Source organism: Felis catus, chromosome D3 (assembly GCF_018350175.1).
Source record: "Felis catus isolate Fca126 chromosome D3, F.catus_Fca126_mat1.0, whole genome shotgun sequence".
NCBI classification, from domain to species: domain Eukaryota; kingdom Metazoa; phylum Chordata; class Mammalia; order Carnivora; family Felidae; genus Felis; species Felis catus.
This window is the reverse complement of record NC_058379.1, coordinates 82,978,276-82,997,378: the sequence shown is the minus strand read 5'-3', so window position 1 is coordinate 82,997,378 and position 19,103 is coordinate 82,978,276. Positions and strand designations below refer to the sequence as shown.

At 37.6% G+C, this 19,103-nt stretch overlaps 1 protein-coding gene across 7 annotated transcripts in view; it reads right to left on the bottom strand.

Moving 5' to 3' along the window:
- Positions 1-5,954: 5,954 nt before the first annotated feature.
- CDH7 (cadherin 7) overlaps positions 5,955-19,103 on the bottom strand; it is a 122,994-nt gene continuing 109,845 nt past the window's right edge. For 6 of the 7 annotated variants that reach the window (XM_019815403.3, XM_023242082.2, XM_023242084.2 and 3 more), the window contains one exon: positions 5,955-9,069. In XM_019815403.3, the coding sequence (XP_019670962.1) occupies positions 8,576-9,069 (494 nt within the window). In that variant the 3' untranslated portion in view covers positions 5,955-8,575. Of the gene's footprint in view, positions 9,070-12,369; positions 12,806-19,103 lie in introns of those variants that run through there. The other variant, XM_045041109.1, reaches the window with a different exon arrangement.

The window sequence follows — 19,103 nt, the reverse complement described above, 5'->3', positions numbered from 1 at the left end:
GAAAAGACAAAAATAGTAGCAGCAATTTTTACATGAATCTAACACTGACAGAATCCACTTGGTTCCCAAATTGTGAAATGGCAAAGCATGGTTCAATTATATTTATAAAATTTATAAATGAATACATCTGTGACCCCCTAGATGTGGTACAGGGCCAAACTAGTAACTGACATATCACCAGAGAGTTGAAGAATGACTTAATCCACACCCGGCTGTGTTTCTGGCTGTAGGACACATTAATAAAAGGATTTTTGGAGGCTAAGGGGGGCAGGAAAGAGTACCTGGAAGGAACATAATGACCATTTTCATTTATGCCACTTATATCCTTATTACGTTGCATCTTTTCTGTCCAAATCTAAACAAACTCCCTGTATCAGAGGAAAGACTTAACGTTTCACTTTGATCTTCAGTAACCACAGATGAAATCATCTGGACTCCCTAGAGAGAGGAGACAGATTAAAACACAGAGCTTAATTTTAATTTATCTAGCTTTAACTCACATTGCTTAAGCATCCTGCTCACTTTTCATAGGTATGCCCCAAGTTTTGATGAGGGTGCACAATTTATTTTCACTGGAATTGAGGCTTCATTTATAACAATATTTGTTAAGTGGACCACCAGGCTAAATAAATGAAGCTGTGAACCACAAAGAGCGTATAGCTTGTTGTAGAGTCAGGGGCACAGGAAGCCTCTGGCAAAGTGAAACCATCATTTGAAGATGGGAGTCCAAAAAGGCAATTGAACATCGTGTTGAAATTCTGAGTAACAGAGATCACCATGGGTCAAGGGATGCTGGACCTCCACATTTTATCCTCATCCCTCGTGCATTTATAGATCACATCTTTTTGTCCTCTCGCTATGCCACAGCCTAGGTAATTTCTTCCAATCTATTTTTTAGTTTACTGAGTCTCTCTTGTGCAGTGTTAAATGGTACACGTACCCCATCTGCTTTCTAGCTTCAAGATTGAATTATTAATTTAGAGATGGACACTTGGGTTCCTTTGCAAGTATACCTCCATGACTGGCAACGTCTTTATTCATGTGTTATTCTCCCTTTTATTTCCCAAAACATTTTATACATGGCTCGCTTTTTGTTTTTGATAATTACAGTATCTGAAGTTCTTGGGGGTTTCTGTGAAACCTCTCATTCATGAATCTGGTGATTTTCATTGTTCATTCATATTTGGCTAACAACAATCTGGAACGAAGGGCACAGTTGGCCTCGAGTGATATTAACACCTTCGTGGGTGCTGGCTTCATTGTAGGTGTCTTGCTGCCTTCTCCAAGCTCAGCACGGGGTGACAGCTGTCTGCAGGGCAACTCCAGCATCCGTGTTTGCTTACAGTTCATCTTCAATGTATTCAGCTTTTTCTTTTCTTTTTTTTTTCTTTTTGTGAAAGTATAAGGCTTTTCAGGATTTTCCTTACACTCCTGAGAGCCAACAATGCCGTAAAAAGTATAGAAATCTGCAGAGAGGGTGCCCCTCAGAATATCTAGTTTGCCATACTGCTACAATCTGGTACATTCTTGGTCGATGGACCCCCTCAGAGAGATAATAGGGGATGAATAGAGTTGAAATGTCAGATTCCTGACAATATCAGTATTTGTTTTCTTGCTACTTTTAAACATACAATTTAATGTCATTTCCCCAATTAGAGATTTAAAAAAAAAATTTTTTTAATAAAGAAGTCTTACACTCTTTGCAAGGAATCTAAAGGTTAATTAAGATTGGCGAGTCTCATTTTGAAATGAGTTTCAACTGTCTTCTTACCCTCACAAACCAGAACATGTTTTTTTTTTGTTTGTTTGTGTTTTTGTTTTTTTTTGAAGGTCTACGACAGAAAATATAATGGGCAAAATATTTTTTTCTCTTATTTTCTCTACCACTTACTTTTCACATTTTCTTGGATAAGTTATAATTATTCTGGGTTTCAATTTTTCTCCATTATAAAAGGGATAACAATGCCTTCCTTGGGCAATTCACAGGCTTGGAAGCAAGTTGAAACCACATGTTACATTAGATCTTTCTGAAACTTAAAATGACATATCTCTGGAACATTTTTATTAACAAGATTTCACATAAAAATCAGTCACTTAGAAGAAAACATCAAACTTGAAAGAATTTTAAAACATCAAACCTTGAAAGAATGTTAAAAGCCATTTACTCCATTTAGCAGGTAGCATTTAGATTGTGTTGGGGGGCATGTGTGTATGCTCATATATAATGTTAAATATGTATGTGCAATTTGAAACATAATATACATTAAATTTGTCTAGTGAGTTTTTTTTCCTTTTTATTTTTTGCCTTATAAAATCATTACAGATAAATTGCAATTTCTACGTGTTTTATAAAACTGATTACTTTTGAAGTATTGATCATATTTGATGTATATGCCTGATCTTGATGTTAAAAAAATAGTGTCTACGCACAAGAAAAATACAGCTTGAAACAGCAGTGGAGCATATCATTTTTAGGGCTTATAAAAATAAAAACGATTAGCAAAATTTCATGTATTAATGCAATAAAAATGCAAGAGTTAATGTCCTTGAGTATGAGTATGCCATACTTCTCAACACTCTCAGTAATTCCATAGCTATTAATGCATATGTTTAGAATGCTTGTTCATATGAGCTTCAAATAACCAGATAAGTAATATCTAAAATTGAGTAGAAAGTTTATTAGCACTCATTTTATGAGTAGATTATCACTGACAAAGCAATAGTATCCTATGCATGTTACTTTTTAATCTCTGATGGCTTCTTTGTTTATAAAAGGCTAAAATAAGCAAGCTTCTGTAAGATATTGGAAGTGGTTTTAGGTCATCAAAACAAGAGCACAGGATAGTTTTCATGTAAAGTCAATATTATGGTACCTTAGTTCTTTGAAGTGTATACATTATTAATTATACATATGTCGCTCATGACTGACAAAACCTTTGGGATCCTTAGAACCACACTGTATTTCCTCTGGATGTTCTAGAAGATGGTGTACTTCTCTGTTCCCGTATATTTGTGATCTGTAATGAGGCTGGGATCAGCGGAAGGCCTTCGTCTTTCACTCCGTCATGATCACGAGTAGGGAATATTGTTATTTATTTGTAATCCCCTGCCCATACGGCTATCCCTAATTCTTATTAATGACTGAATTGGTTTGAATTATACCTCAACCTTTAAAGATCTTACAAAAATGATTGTTTTTGAGGAGTGGCTTTAATCAATTATGCCAATTTTCTCTGAAAACGCTTTCCCAATTTAGGATACTAATTGCACATTTTTTTTTCCATTAATGCATGTTTCCAAAAACAGTCATTATCTGTGTTTACCATGTAACAATACATATAATCAACCTTATCATATAACTTCCATAATTTTCCATAATAAAGCCGTACATTTTTTTTTACAGCATTTTACAGTTTACACAGCACTTTCAATTAATCAGCTCACAAGCCTTTGAAACAGACAGGATAGTAATTAACTCAATTTTAATCATGAAGATGTAAAGGTTCAGAGAATTAGAATGGCATCCAGGGCATAGCAGAAATGTGCTAGAACTGCCTTCTGACCCAGATTTTATAACCACAGACCAGGGTTACTTCATAGTACAACACACTGATACTCAAGGCCAAAGCTCAGTGACATTCCACAATAAATAATTCAAACTCCACAGTCTGTGTTAACAATGAGATCACATCGACACAATAAAAAGAAAATGAGCCAGTTATTTAGATAGTTCAGCTAAATGCTTTCCCCTTAATACCAAAATCCTTCTCCTTAAGTTAAAATTTTAAAGCGAATAAAATATTGCTCCTTCAGTCAATATCAGGTATTCTAATCTTATGGCTTATTAAGAATTTGCCAAATGACAATAATATGTTGGCATTAACAAGGTAATGTTAGACCAGTTCTCTAAGATTGCTTCAGACAGTCTTTCCGATGCCCCACCCCCTCCAAGCTCATACACCTGCGCACGCGCACCTACACACACACTCACGTGACCTTTTACAGTTCACCTCTGAGCCTGTACAAGAGAGCGTAACAAAGAAAAAGTGTCAGAATGCCACACGCTTGAAAAATTACCCCTGGAAATGGACTTTCCAATGGCTGCCAAATTAGCGTCAAGTCCTGCTTTTCTCAAGGGCTTATCCCCATTTCTGAAACAATTTCAATTACGCTCAACACGTAAATGCAATTACTCCTTCTTTTGCTCTTTGGGTTGTACCGATGAGGAGTCAGCTCGCGCAACTGCATTTGTTTTTGCCTGCCAAGCTTTCACACACCATCGTGTATACATAAAATATACATTACGAATACTTTTTAAAAACTGCACAACGAAGACCAGATAACCAACACAGACTAACAGAAAATGAAACTCATTCCCTACTAATTGTCATATACACTGTGCCGCCAGCCATCCTGGACTGGAAAGAGTTAAAAGTTGAAGCTCTCTTTTAATCAACTTTAACGAGCTCATCTGTAAATAAACCTTTCAATAGTGATTTAAAAACAATGAGGTTAATTAAAAGTTTGTAAGTCAGTGGACGTCAAATCAAAATTGAAAATTGGAGATTGATATTTACAGCGAGTGCTTAAAAACTTTAAAATATTTAGGTGGTTTTTGCCTCCTGCAACATATTTCTACTTATTTTAAGCTCCCTCGGATTTTAGATTTGGATGTAACTATTTGCACGTAAGTTCTTTGGACATGTGGCCCGTGACACAAATAATACTCGTATCTTGCATAACTACACTTTTTACATGAGAATAATTGCTGGATCCTGCTCACCATCCAGTGTAGTAAATGTAATGGTGCATGAAGTTAAAATAATTTAAAACATTCTCAGAGGGTGGAGTGAAAAGGCAGCTATTGTTACCTGAACATGATTACTTCCTGCCTGTGTTTGGCAGCTACCTGACCTCAACCGAGCCTCTGGTGAGCTTCTTGTCAAAGGAAAGTTTAACAGCTTCATCTAAGTAATTGCTTATGGAAGGATCTACTCATCGCCTCCACAGAGCTGATCTTTTCTTGTTTCTCCTCCTTAATTTGGGTCTGCAGTTGACCTTAAGAGTATCGCTTTAACAGAGAAACTGACCTGTGAATCCAGAATGATAATTCAGACTTGATCTGCAAAAGCCCACTCTCTTGATAAGATTTAGTTTTTGTATTCTTTACGCTGACTTAAAATTATGCCGTGATAATTCAGAACTGGGGCTTGGGCATATCTCCTTGACATAAACAGTAACAAGTAAAATGAAAATATATTTTTTATTTATTTTGAGAGAGAGTGAGAGAGAGAAAGAGCATGAGTGGGAGAAGTTCAGAGAGGAGGAGAGAGAATCCCAAGCAGAGAATCCCATGCTCTGCATGGAGCCTGACGTGGGGTTCCATCCCATAACCACGAGATCACAACCTGAGGCCATATCAGAAGTCAGATGTTTAACCCACTGAGCCACCCAGGCACCCCATAAATACAAAAATTTTTAAGAAATTAAATTGTTCAAAAATATGCATTACTTTGTGTGCTTTGAGTTTCTAATGGTGCCCCTATATGGACAAATGGAAAATATTTAAATTTATGGGCTTTCCAGACCACTGTCTGCACTTGAAATTATCAAGCCATTGCTTCCTATAATGAAGTGGGTCCTATTTGTAGTTCTAAGGATTATTATTTAATACTCCATTCATACTAAGGATCATAAAGTTTCCTTTATAAAGCAATTTAATCAGTGAAATGTTGGTGAACATTTAATAAGTGGCTCTTCAGGAAAAAAAAAATTTGCTTATTTCCATGGTGGTCTAAATCTTACTACATGGTTAACTTCAACCCACCAAACGATATCTCTAGAAGGGGGATGGCGAAGAGACGTACGTAGGTCATTGGTTCTTGGGAGCCGGTTCTGGCTGGTTCTAATACACCACTGAATTTTAGTGACTAGATAATAGGGATCTCCTTAAATGCTTCTGGAGAATCTCCTGACTCGGTTTAACATGGATTTTTTTTTTTTATCAATTATTACAGGGTCTGGTTTTAAAACACAGCCTCTCAAGTGTTATGGAGATAATCATATATGGCACTGCATTTCGGAAGGGGGAAAAAAACCCAAAAAACTAAAACTCACCCCTGTTACCGGTAAGCTTAGATAGAAAGCATATAAATTTCATGTAAATTAGGGACACACTCTCAGCCATCTCAAGTATTTTTTTAACAATCCCACTGAATCAAGTTCAGTATCTGTATTGATGTCATTGTCCACGCATAAAAGAGCAAGTGGGTATAGGCAAGAATTTCAAATCTTTATTTAAATTTGAGCTTTTCTTTTCCCAATCTGTGATCAGCAAATATGAAAAAAAAATAAAAAGATATGTTTATATATATATATATATATATATATATATATATATATATATACTTGAAAACAAGACAAAGGTGAATGATGTGATTATTCTTTTCTAAAATACACTCAAACCTCCATTTAGTGATCTGTGCAACAATCAGTTTTGACATCATCATCCAAATGCGCTAAACGATTTTGTCTTCCTGCAGACAACAGGGGATTATTACAAAACTGTCTTTTCAGCACCTTGCTGATTTAACGCCTACACAGTTCCTGCACCACACTTTGCTTTTACTGACTTGGGTACGTGTACTATGTATTTTTTTTTTTATTCGAAAAACTTACATAGGGGACTAAAAGTCATGAACAGAATCTTTTACTGTTATGAGTTTTTCACATACATGTATATTAATACAGCAAGAAGCATATCTATCTAGTCCCACAACAATGTTTACAAACCTGTATTCAAATGAAAGGACTGAGTGCAGATGGTCAGATTGACTGACTTATTTCTTTTGTGATGAGGCTGAAGGTCACTTTCACCTACTTTATTTCTAAGGATGAATCGTAAATTTACAGAATCCTGGTTTGTCCTCACGTCATCCAAATATGAATATTCTGATTCCAGTGTTTGTCTTTCAGAAAGAAGCACTTTTAAAATGTAATTTCCTCTACAGGGTCCGCTATCTGTAGATTGATTAGGGACCCAATAAATTATTCTGAAAGAGAGAAATGAAAGAAAAAAAGTCCATTCTTATTTCAGTATATGCACATTAAGCTAGTACTATTCTAGGAAAAAGTGATAGGTGGAAATATTATTTTAGTCATAAAATCCTTATTCTAAGAATCCCATCCTAAACACACATGATCACTTGAAATGGTCTCCTCATGTTGGCACCCTCTAAACCAGTATGGACCTTCTACATTGCTTGGTTAGTCCTTGAGGAAGGTGTGTGCGTCAGAATTTAAAGACGGATTTTGAAAATTGTAACATTACATTAAGGTAGTGTTAAAAAAACAAACAAAAAAAATAAACAGTCTTTTAGTCAATACGGTTACAGCCAAAAAGGTTGGGGAAAACAAATCCTCAAAAGTCTTTGGAGCATAGAGAACTTGTGACCTTGAAAAATAAATCTTGCATCCAAAACAAATCTCAATTCTGAAATCTTTCCAAAATACAAATATTTTTATTCCACTGTTTGGTACATTCTAATGGCTCAGATGAACATCTTGTATGTCCTTGTAGCTGGGATCCTCTCTGAGATGTGAAAAGGGCTCAACTGCTCTATTTTCTTCTCCATATCCATGCTTCATTCCCTTCATTTCGCTCAGCCTGGAGAAAAATCAGCATGTTCTGACGAGCTTAGTTCTATGAGGCAGTCAGATGGACCTGAATTTCGTGGAGATTGGAGCTCCAAAATAAATAGAACACCATGTATGAAATAAAAAAAAAACAAAAGATAGTCTCCTGTATAAATCAGAAGAGATAATAAAAATCAATGAATAGACAGCAACTTTTTTTCATACCTCCACAAGCAGCTCAAAAGGAATGATTTACTTTTTTTTTTTTTTTTCTTATTTGGAACCCTTCGTAATTTATTTGCTAAACAACGGGTTATGTTGCCTGAAACCAAATTTTATCGGTTTGTATTGGAGGACCGGGGAGGATTTTCTAAGAATTTATATACTGCTAAATAAAATATATTCGCTAACCAGCAGCAGTAAACTTGCGCTGGATTCTGTAATCTAGCAAGCGAAAAGCATCACCGCAAATTATACTGGTCCCGAGTTTTGAGTCGCGAGAAGTTCTAGGACATTTCAATGGCACATCGTGTGTTGTTCTTCTCACTGGCAGTACCGTGAAGGTTTGTACAGGGCACGCTTGGGTCACGGACAACACAGGGCACTACTTGCTCATAGAGGTTAGGTGCTTTGCAGGTATCTGAGAGTTGCTATCTATTCACAAACCACTGAGCATTTCGTTTTATCAAAAAGCCTTCGAATGCTCAGAGTCTGTGGTCAGTGCAGTCCCTTGGGTAAGTCTAATGGAGATACACTTCACCAAGGCCAAAGCCTAAACAGTTAAAAATGGAGAAATATGTACAACCGTTCTCTCTAGTAAGTCGAGTTCTTGTTTTCTGTATGTAGTGGGTTGTTTTGTTTTGTCTCGTTGTTTTGCCTTGTTTTGTTTTTGCTTTTATTTATTTTTTTCTCCAGTACATTTCAGATTAAGGTTCCGGGGCTATGAGTACAAACTCTCGGGGCCGGTGCCATACATATCTGCGAGTCGTTTAAAGCGAGGCCCCCAGTCACTTAGGTAGTCGTAATTCTGATCAGAGTTCGAACTGATGGAATCTAAGGAGCTGAGTGATTCAGCCACTGAGCCATTTCCTTCGAACGCGTACGTCTGCAAGGAGTCATAGGGGGGAGCACAGGGGTCCACGTCAGCTTCTTTCAGCCTCTCCCAAATAAATTCTCGAAAGATGACGTTGTCTGGGATGCTTTTAAAAGTCGGTCGACTCAAGAACTGAATTTCTGGAGTCACATCCCTTCGGGTCTTGGTATCTCTGATGACATTGAGGTTCCTCAGTGCGGCCATGTCAAAAGCTTCTGTGTCTTCCTCTCCCCCACCTTCATCGTCGTATCTCACAATATTTTCTCGGATATCTCTCTCCTCATCGAAAATGAGAGGCTCTTTTTTCCGTCTTCTCATGGTGACGATGAGGAGGATCAACACTAAAACGAGACAGGAAAGGAGCAGGTTTCAGTAAATGGCCACCTGCCCCTTCATCATGGGGAAATCAGGCCTATGATCCCGACTTACAGATTTTCTGCTCTTTAAAGCGAAATGAGTTGGCCACCTACGTGCATGGGAATTCACAGCGGCAGACGTGCTAAAATTGCTAAAATGCGTTTAAAATAAGGACACTTTTATACATCAAGAAACCCTTCTCCACACCTGTTCAGAATTGATGTCTCCCGCTTTAAGGCAACCTGCAAAATATTTGATAGAGCAAATTGAAGGGCCAGTTCAGGAGAACTATAATGATTTCAAAGCTATGCAACACAAAGGGATTTTTTTTTTGAACTCCTTAATTGCTGGAAAGGCAAAATGACTTTCATAAATGTTTTAGGTCTAATTTAACAACAGCAATTTCAGAAGGAAATGGATTTTACATTTGGTCAGGTTCTTTGAAGAAATGCCTAGTACTTGTCTAAGAAACTCCGCTGTTAAATAAAATCCAGTATGTCAGACCATATATAAAGATTAAAAAAGCTTTTCTATAGTAAACTGAGTCTCACTTTCAGGAAGAAATACTGAACTTGGTCTTTATGCGTTAGATCTGGAAAGAGATTATAGCTTGTGAGATTTTCAGCTTAGCCAAAAAGAGATTTATCAGAATAATTAATAAAGCACATGGTTATACTGGAAAGCAAAGGACAACAGATACACTGGTTGTTACTGGTTTTAAACCACCTGAATATACTCCTTGTATTTTCAATAAGTACACGCTACTAAGAAAGATTCTGCTCTGCTCAGGCTATGAGTGACAGAATGCTAGATGAATTGGGAACATATCAGATTTCCTTGGTACTTGATTTAGTTAGAGTGAAAAAAAATATTCTTGAATTTTGGAGTTCAAAATATATAAATTAAAGAATTATCTTAAATTACCTTTTTATTACATCAGCCAATTTTTTTTTCTTGAAGATCTAAAAGGCCCAAAGTAACTATTACTCTCAGCCTACTTAAAAAAAGACATTTGAAATATTTATATTTACAATATCTTAAGAGGTCTTAGTTTGGCATTAAGAATACATTTGAAAATAAAACAGAATAAATAAAACCAAGAAGGACATCACTGTAATTCAGAGTGATTAAAAGCAATGACTAGGTGAGACCTAGTCCATCCTGTCTCAATCTGCTTAAACAAAGTTCTAAGCACCTACTTTTAAATAAGTCATTTTCTCTTGTAACGTGCTGGCGTGGGCCTTGAATAAAAGCCCAGCCTTTTCACATATTAGTTAGCTGGGTGATCTTGGGCAAGTACTCAAATTTACTGAGTCTAGCCACATGTGATAATTATAGGCAAACGGTCCCAGGGTAGAGACTGGGAGGGGGCGGGGGTGGGGGGGGGAGGCAGGGGAGGGAATGTAAATAGAGTTAGCAGAATGCCAGGTACTTATTTGTGTGCCAAAGTGAAGTTTTCATTGTTACCTTCTGGTCCACTAAGAACATCAACTCAAAATTTCTCCTCTGACCGAGGAGAAATAATGAAATTAGGTACAAAGTAGAGGGTGCAGAAATCTATGGCAAGGCATGTGCACTAAAGATTAAATGACAGAAAAGGCAGTAGAGCGAAAAAGGAAGGTCTACAAACAAGGTCTATCGTTTGACCCTCAGAATAGCTCTCTGGGGCATGTTATGTTCTTGTTTGACAGCTGTCTTAGGCATCTGAAACAACCTGCCTGTGGTCATGAAATAAATGCAGTAGGTAGGAATGATGTGTTCTCTAGTTCCATCGGCCTCAAAGCCAGTGCACTTTCTAGAACACTAGGAGCTTAGTACTTCCATTGACGGTAATTCACACACAAGCCAAGAGCTCAAGTGACCATTTGCTAGTTCCGAGAAAGACACACCAGTACCTTTTAACACATACGAGTAAATAACACTTTAGATTTATGTATAAATTTAGCTTCTGAAACTTTTTTTAAAAATTTTTTTTCAACGTTTTTTATTTATTTTTGGGACAGAGAGAGACAGAGCATGAATGGGGGAGGGGCAGAGAGAGAGGGAGACACAGAATCAGAAACAGGCTCCAGGCTCCGAGCCATCAGCCCAGAGCCTGACGCGGGGCTCGAACTCACGGACCGCGAGATCGTGACCTGGCTGAAGTCGGACGCTTAACCGACTGCGCCACCCAGGCGCCCCTGAAACTTTTTTACATAGTTCCCCTACACCCAAATATAGGTAGTTGAAACAGAAAGAAAGAGGGGCCATATCATATTACTGGAGAAGTCAGATTAAGAGAGAGAATGGAAAGTGAGTATCTGACAGAGCCATGATGGGGGGACAGGTGGAGGGAGGGACAGGAGAAATCTCTAAGACATGTCGGAAGGAAACTGAGGCAGAGCAAATATCCAACCGAATGCAGAGGATGGAAGAAATGGATGGGCATAAGAGTGAATGAGGCTATGAAGAGGGTAAGAATTAGGTGATAATTAGATGCACTTTTAATTTAAATCAGTATTTAGGCAAAATATTTCAAAATTTTCAATTCTCTTCATATAATGAACCTTGTCATTTATATATATGGTATATGATATATAATGTTTTATGTTATATACATGTTATATAGATTTATGTTATATATAAATAACATAAAACCACCATTTCTTATATTCTGCTGCAAATGTATTTTTTTATTTATTTTGAGAGAGAGAGAGAGAGAAAACAGGCAAGCAGGAGTGGGGGAGGGATAGAGAAAGAGAAACCCAAGCAGGCTCTGTACTGTCAGCACAGAATCTAACGTGGGGCTCGAACTCACGTACTATGAGATCATGACCTGAGCTGAAGTCAGACGCCCAATCGACTGAGCCACACAGGCACCCCTGTAAATGTTATTTTGTTTTTTCTGCTGATAAACTTACTTTTGGACGCTCAAGTGTAGTGTTCAGTAAAAGAGAAACATGACAGAACCCACGGAATGTGTCAGCTCGTAGGTTCAGTACCTGTTAAGGATATTAGTATCTTATAGAGTTTATTTCATTTCTCAGTCTTGCCTCAAGCTGGGAAAAAAATGAAGTGTTTTAGAAGGTTAGAGAATTCAACATTTCAATGACTTAGGAGAATATTAATTTCTAACTACATGAGCACATATAAAAAATAAAATTTAACCTTTACGTAGAACAAGTATTAACTGCTCTTCAGGGTCTATGGAGATAATCCCTGCATTAAAAAGAATATTTTCTGCTTAAGTAAGCACAAGATTATATAGTTTAGGAGGTTTTCCTCATATGTCTTTTCTGTCATATGAAGGATACTTCTGAGTGGAGGCATAAAGAAAGATTTAGTCTAGACACGTGGAAGTTATAATGGGTCTGTGGCTCATGAATTTATGTATGTTTAACCAATGTGCATTAACCATTTCTTGTAGGCATTAGGTAGGATGATATAATGTTGAGCACAGAAGTAGACACAATAAGTTTTCTCAAGGAACTTATAATTAAATGGGAAGACAGATATCCATCAAATAATGAGACAACTAAATGTCAATGTAGAAGTGGGGTAATTATTGCAAAAGAGGGAAACATGATCTTTTCAAGATCCACAGTAGAAGAAACAGACCCATGCAAGGCAGATTTAAGTGAGGGTCACTGAAGGCTGGGGTTGGGGTGACGGTGGAGAGGTGATATGGAAGGTTACTCTTGGTACAAGCGAGCAGTCAGCAAAGGTCGGAAGTCAACAAAGCTGTGGAGCAAAGAAAGGTGGAGATAACCAATGCGGTCTGAGGCTGGTATGGTATGGTCATATTAGTTTTTCAAAAACAATATAATTCAGATTGGACTGAGGATAGGAAGAAGGGCAGCGTAGATGTTAGCAAAGCAATTACAATGCTATTGCAGCAGCCAAAGCATACTGTTAACTAAATTTCTGGTTTTAGAATTCAGTTTTATAACATTCGACATTTTCTGAGTATCCCGGCACGTCGGCTGTGGTGCTGGTTATTGGCAAAATCCTGATAAGGGAGGATCCCTGCATCCAAGCAGCTCCAACTTAGTAGCTGTATCTTTACAAAGAGAAATACAGTATAAATCATAATGCAGTTCACTGTGAGAAAGTGCAGACACCCACCAGTGCAAAGAAGCATACATACGAGAACAGCACCATTCTCCCACGTTGAAAGAAAGAAAAGGGAAGATGGAGAAAAATACGGAAGTGTAAAATACACAGCATCCTGTAAATTAGCGGGCTCCTATAGTCTCAACGTCACCGTGGTCTGTGCCAGATACATATCCATTTTCACTTAATCATCTTGGCAGCATTTCAGTGGAACCAGCCACGCTTCCTAGAGGTCAACCACAGCGTTACTGGCCCCTGTGATTAAGAGGCCCCCTCTCTAATACACTTGCATTATCAAGTGTCTTGTTTTCTGAAAGACGGCAGACGCTTGAAAAGTCATCCAGATTAGCTCTTGAAACGCTTACAGTGTATTCTCAGCTACTGAGTTCAACACCTAGTGGTCATCCCCGAATCCCCTGCACGGGATGTTCTAAGCTTGCAAACACCAGAATTCTCAATATCCGGTTTTGGTCCCCAGAACCTGGCAGAACGCTGCTGATGTGGTACAAGTTCTACCACAGCTTGATAAGCCTACTTATATTAAAGGAAAACCATTTCCCTGAATGTATTTATTTTTTTAGCATATTTCAAATTTTGAGCCAAGTTCATTTTAAAGCACCCAGTCATGCAAACTACCATCAAATCAGTTCTTTTCCATCTGAGACCTCGATGAAAGGTTCGTTTTGTAAATCAAAGTGGAAGTCTTCGTACCTGTTCGGCATCACTTTGTAAAGTTCAACCTGTTGTTTAGAGACTATCACCGAAGGTTAAAACCTAAATTACTTTTAATTCACTTTTTTTTTTTTTTTTTACCGGGCAATTGATTTTCTACAACTGTAATCCCTATACCGTCAGTGAGTTTATTCCCCACAGTTGTTATTTTAAACACAAAAAGCAATATTTGATAGTAAATATGCACTCAATAAGTCTTGTTAAGTTAATAAAGTAGGGGTTGGAGAGAGATGCAAATGGATCTCGGCATTATGAAGTTCAGTATTTTGTATACAAATAACTATTATGCAATAGATCATACAGCAAAGTAACATATGCTAGGTAAATACGTATGGAAAGGGGTACTTTGCCCACGATGCTCAGAGAAGTCTCACAAAAGAGAAAACATGATTTAAGACTTGAAGGATAAGCCACCATCACTTAGAAACACTACTTTCTCTACGGATCTCTCTGAATCATCAGAATTTCTTATTCGTCAATAAAATTGTCTAAATCCTCGCTTGCTAACACAGCAGCCACTAGCTGCCTGTGGCTTTGAGCATTTGAAGTTTGGCTGTTCCTATCTGAAACACGAATTGAGATGTGCTTTCGTGTAAAATGCACATGTGACACTCAAGACATTGTTAAAGTGGAAAAAACATATTTTGTTAACACGTTAAAATTCTACTAGTTTGTTAATAGCTCATTCAATTTGCTGTTAGCATTCATTTCAGGTGTTTCTTGTTATTTTTACTAATGAGGCTACTCCCTGAAAGTTTAAATTGATGTAGTTCACACTTGTGAACCATAACCTACGTCTTCGGACCAAATAAAGATTCAAAAATACTAGAAAAATCTTAATTGCGTATGATCTTGACGTACGCTACTCTAAAATTTTATGGCCAAATGATGCATTGAACAGCAAAACAGCTATTGTACTACAATTATTGCTGTGTCTATTAGGTGTAACTGAAAAATGACCTACTTTAAATGAAAAATCTGCTAGTATAATCTATATCCACATTCACTAATTTGTAAATGCTTATTCTATCCATGTGCGAGTAGAACTTAGCCCTTCGATAACTACTTTTTAACTCTTCACTGTCTTTTGATCCTCTTGATTTGCACCACTATTACTGAAAATCTGTTACATGTTCTCTATTTGGCACTAATTACGTTTCATGAATTTTCTTTTAATTTGGTGGCTTCAGATCAGAAACAACCATGACAGAGAAACATCTTAGTTCTTTTCAGCATCACTTCCAAGTTCCCACCACTTTTTCCATGCCTGGAACTCCCCCAGAGCTCCATACTCCCACCACAAAAAAATAGGTCATTAAGTGACAGTTTGCTAATCAATGATTTATCTTCAACGGCACTCAATTTTATTGACTTCTTTTGTTTTTTTTATAAAAGCAGCCTATTTCATATTTCCACATTCTTATATCCTAATTGCTCTGAAACCACAGAAATCTGAATTTTTCTGTTATTTCCAAGACTAAGGTTACCAATGACCTTGATAGTTGCCCAATCCAGTGGGCACTAGTCAGCTCTATGTTTACAAGGCATATCTATCATATTTGAAGTAGAACTTCAATGCAGAAACATGATATGGGTGAGTTTTTTGTTTTAATACAATGTTACAGAAATTCTTATAGTTAAAAAAAATCTTTTTTACTCTCTCCTCTCAAATCATGGTTTGTTGGTAGCTGATCTTCTCTAGGGTAATACTTATGGTAAATCTTCCTCAAATTCTGTACTTGGCTTCTTCCCTTTTCATCCAATACTCTTTCTACATGAGCTCAGTGAAACGCAAGAATTCGACTACTTTCTATATATGGCAATTGGTGAGTTCTCTGACATATAAACGTCTCATCTGTCTCTCTAAATGAACCAGATCATATTCATAAATGACCGCTTGTGATTTTTATTAATGAAAATGTGTGGGTTGCTCGGACTATGGTAAATACTTCTTATATGGCAATTATAATTTTTTAATGTTACCATCACTTAGCTTACACCTTTCTGTACAAATGTCTCTCTTCAGGTTTAAACCCATTTACTTTAATCTGTTTCATATTTTGTGCTCTTTTCTCAGAAAGATCCCCGAACCCCAAACTAGAAACTTCCAGGTCACCTTTGCCTTGAATTTCACTTCCTCCTTGTATTTACCTCTTGCTCATTCCACCACTGTAATGAACCAATTATTATATAGTGTAACTCCTGGAATGTACCTCAAATCCTGTCCCTAAATCCACATTTACACTGAATCCCTGCCCCTATTGACTGAATATGTGGGCTTATATAAAATATTTTACTTAGCCCTGCCTCAGTTTCCTCCTCTCCAAAATGGAGATAATAGAAATCAACTCATAAAAATTATCTTATAGTAACTTTACAAAGATTAAGTTTATAAAGTCTTAAAAATATATACAGTAAGCACAATAATAGGTGATACGTGTTAAACTACTATAACAAAGTCTTATGCAACATAACGCCTATATCTCTGGGTCTTGCTAAAATTTGAGTCCTATAACTTGCACACTAAAAGCAAATTTTACTTGTACTCATGTGATTTTGCTAACTCCCTCTTTATTTAGTTATTTGCTATCTATACTATTCTATTTATTGGATGGTAAAATAGAGACACCAGAACGATTCTCGAGAAGCTTAACATAAGTGGCAAAGACAGGAAAGTGAACAGGACGTGTTAAATACTATTCACAAATTCATCCCTAAAGGCATTTCCTTCTACCTTTGCTCTATTAGGCCCTGGGAATACACTGGATTAAAAGAAAGGTTAAGATCAGTACTCTCAAGGTGTTCTTAAATTTGAGCAAAGCAAATAAACAGATGTACCAATTGTGATAACTGATCTAAAAGAAATACACAGGTTTCATGACAAGGAATCGCAGGTGTTTGTATAGCTTGCCCGGGGCACCCCCTGCTCTGGCTTCAACTCTCGGGTCATGGTGCCCCAAGCATGGCACGCCCAGGGACACCCCCCCCACCAGCTCACATCTGCTCTAGCTTCAGCCATCCCACTAAGGCAGCCCCGACATGACGTGACCAAGGATCCCCAGTTTCCCAGAAAATCAAAAACTAAAGTTCACCACCACTAAAACAGACTTCCAAAGAAAGTTAAAATGTCTTCCTTACGGCATGCCTGAGTGGCTCAGTCAGTTAAGCATCCAATTCTTGATTTTGGCTCAGGTCACGATCTCACGGTTTGTGGGACTGAGCCCCATATTGGGCTGCTGACAGTACAGAGCCTGCTTGGGATTCTCTCTCTCCTACTTTCTCTCCTGCTCCCTCACTCACACTCTCTTTCTCAAAATACGCATTAAAAGAAAGGAATTAAAAACAGATTTAAGTGGAAAAGGCCATAACTAAAAATTAGAAAATATATGAAAGAAAAAAAATCTCACCAATGAAGGCAAATAATACAGGTAGTGAATCAGCCACTTAAAAATCTAGTATGAAAATTAAAAAAAACAAAAGGATGTAAAATATGTTATCAGCCACATAAAATGTGTGTGTGCTGGGGGGAGTACAAATGTACTTTTTTTTTATTAATATTTTTTAAAGTTTATTTGAAAGAAAGAGCGAGAGAGTGTAAGAGCAGGGGAGGGGAAGACAAAGAGGGAGAGAGAGAGAATCCCAAGGTTCCACACTGTCAGCACAAAGCCCAGTGAGGGACTCCATCCCACCAATCATGAGATCATGACCTGAGCTGAAATCAAGAGTTGGATGCTTCCCTGAGCCACCCAGGGCCCTCAAATGTCATACTTCTGGAATGCATTGGAAATTAAGCAACTATCAGCTTAAAATAGACTGCTATAACACTAGTGTATGTGAAACACATGGTAACCAAAACCAAACCTATAAAAGAACCCAATAAAACAAAAAACTACAACAGGGGTGCCTGGATGGCTCAGGCAGTTGAGCGTCCAACTTTGGCTCAGGTCATGATCTCGTGGTTCGTGAGTTCGAGCCCCATGTCGGGCTTCCTGCTGTCAGCGCAAGCCCACTTAGTGCCCCTGTCCCCATCTCTCTCTGCCCCTCACTTGTTCATGTTCTCTCTCTCAAAATAACTAAACATTAAAAAAAAAGATTCTCTTTATCCCTCTCTGCCCCTCTCCCCACTCTCTCAAATAAATAGGTAAAAAATAAAATAAAAATGGGTAGAAAACTTGAATAATTTTTTCAAATGATGACCTACAGATAGCCAGCAGGCACACTAAAAGATGCTTAACATCACTAATCACCAGGAAAATGACATTCAAAACCATAATAAGATGACCTCACACCTGTCAGACTGGCAACTGTCAAAAAAAAAAATTTGTTGGTAAGGATGTAGAGAAAAACAAACAAACTTTATACACTGCGAGTGGGAATGCAAACTGGTGCAGCCATTACGGAAAACAATCTGGAGGTTCCTCAAAAAGGAAGATTGAGCAAATCCACTTCTGGGTCTTTATGCAAAGGAAATGAAAACACCAATTCAAAGAGACACATGTTTTGAGGAACCTCCATATTGTAAGTGTTCTCTCGCACAGGAAAAAAAAATACACACACACACACACACAATGGAATGTTCAGCCATAAAAAGAATTACATCCTAAATGGAAACAGACTCGGTGGGAACAAAATGTTGGTTATGAGTGGGAAGTGACTGGGAGGTGGACAAAATAGGTGAATGAGACTAAGTGGTATAACCCTTAAGTTAGAAATTAAGGCATGGAAATGTACAGGGGATGCAGTCAATAATTTTGTAACAACTCTACGGTGATATACAGTAACTACATTTATCATGGGGTTCACTTCATAGAAACGTATCAAATCACTATAATGTACACTTTAATAGGCCACTGTAGGTCAAGAATACTTCAATTAAAAAAAAAAAAGAATCTGGTTGTGAATGGCTCTTAATTTAATCAGTAGGTGAGGACAGTCCCCCTGAGAAGGTAACACTGAGTCTGGACATAAAGGGGAGTGTGAGCCCAGCAGGTGAAGGGATTCAGGAAGAATTTCTCAGTAACAGGGTGCCATGTTTGAAATGGATGGAAAGGCAGCTGTGCATCTCTTCCTGCAGGCTGAGTGAAGACTTAGCCTGATACCTTCAAGAGGCAAGCAGGTGTCAGAACATGTCTTGCTTTGTGGGCCATGAGAACCATTTGGGTTTTATGTAGGTACATTTGATGCTTCTGAAATG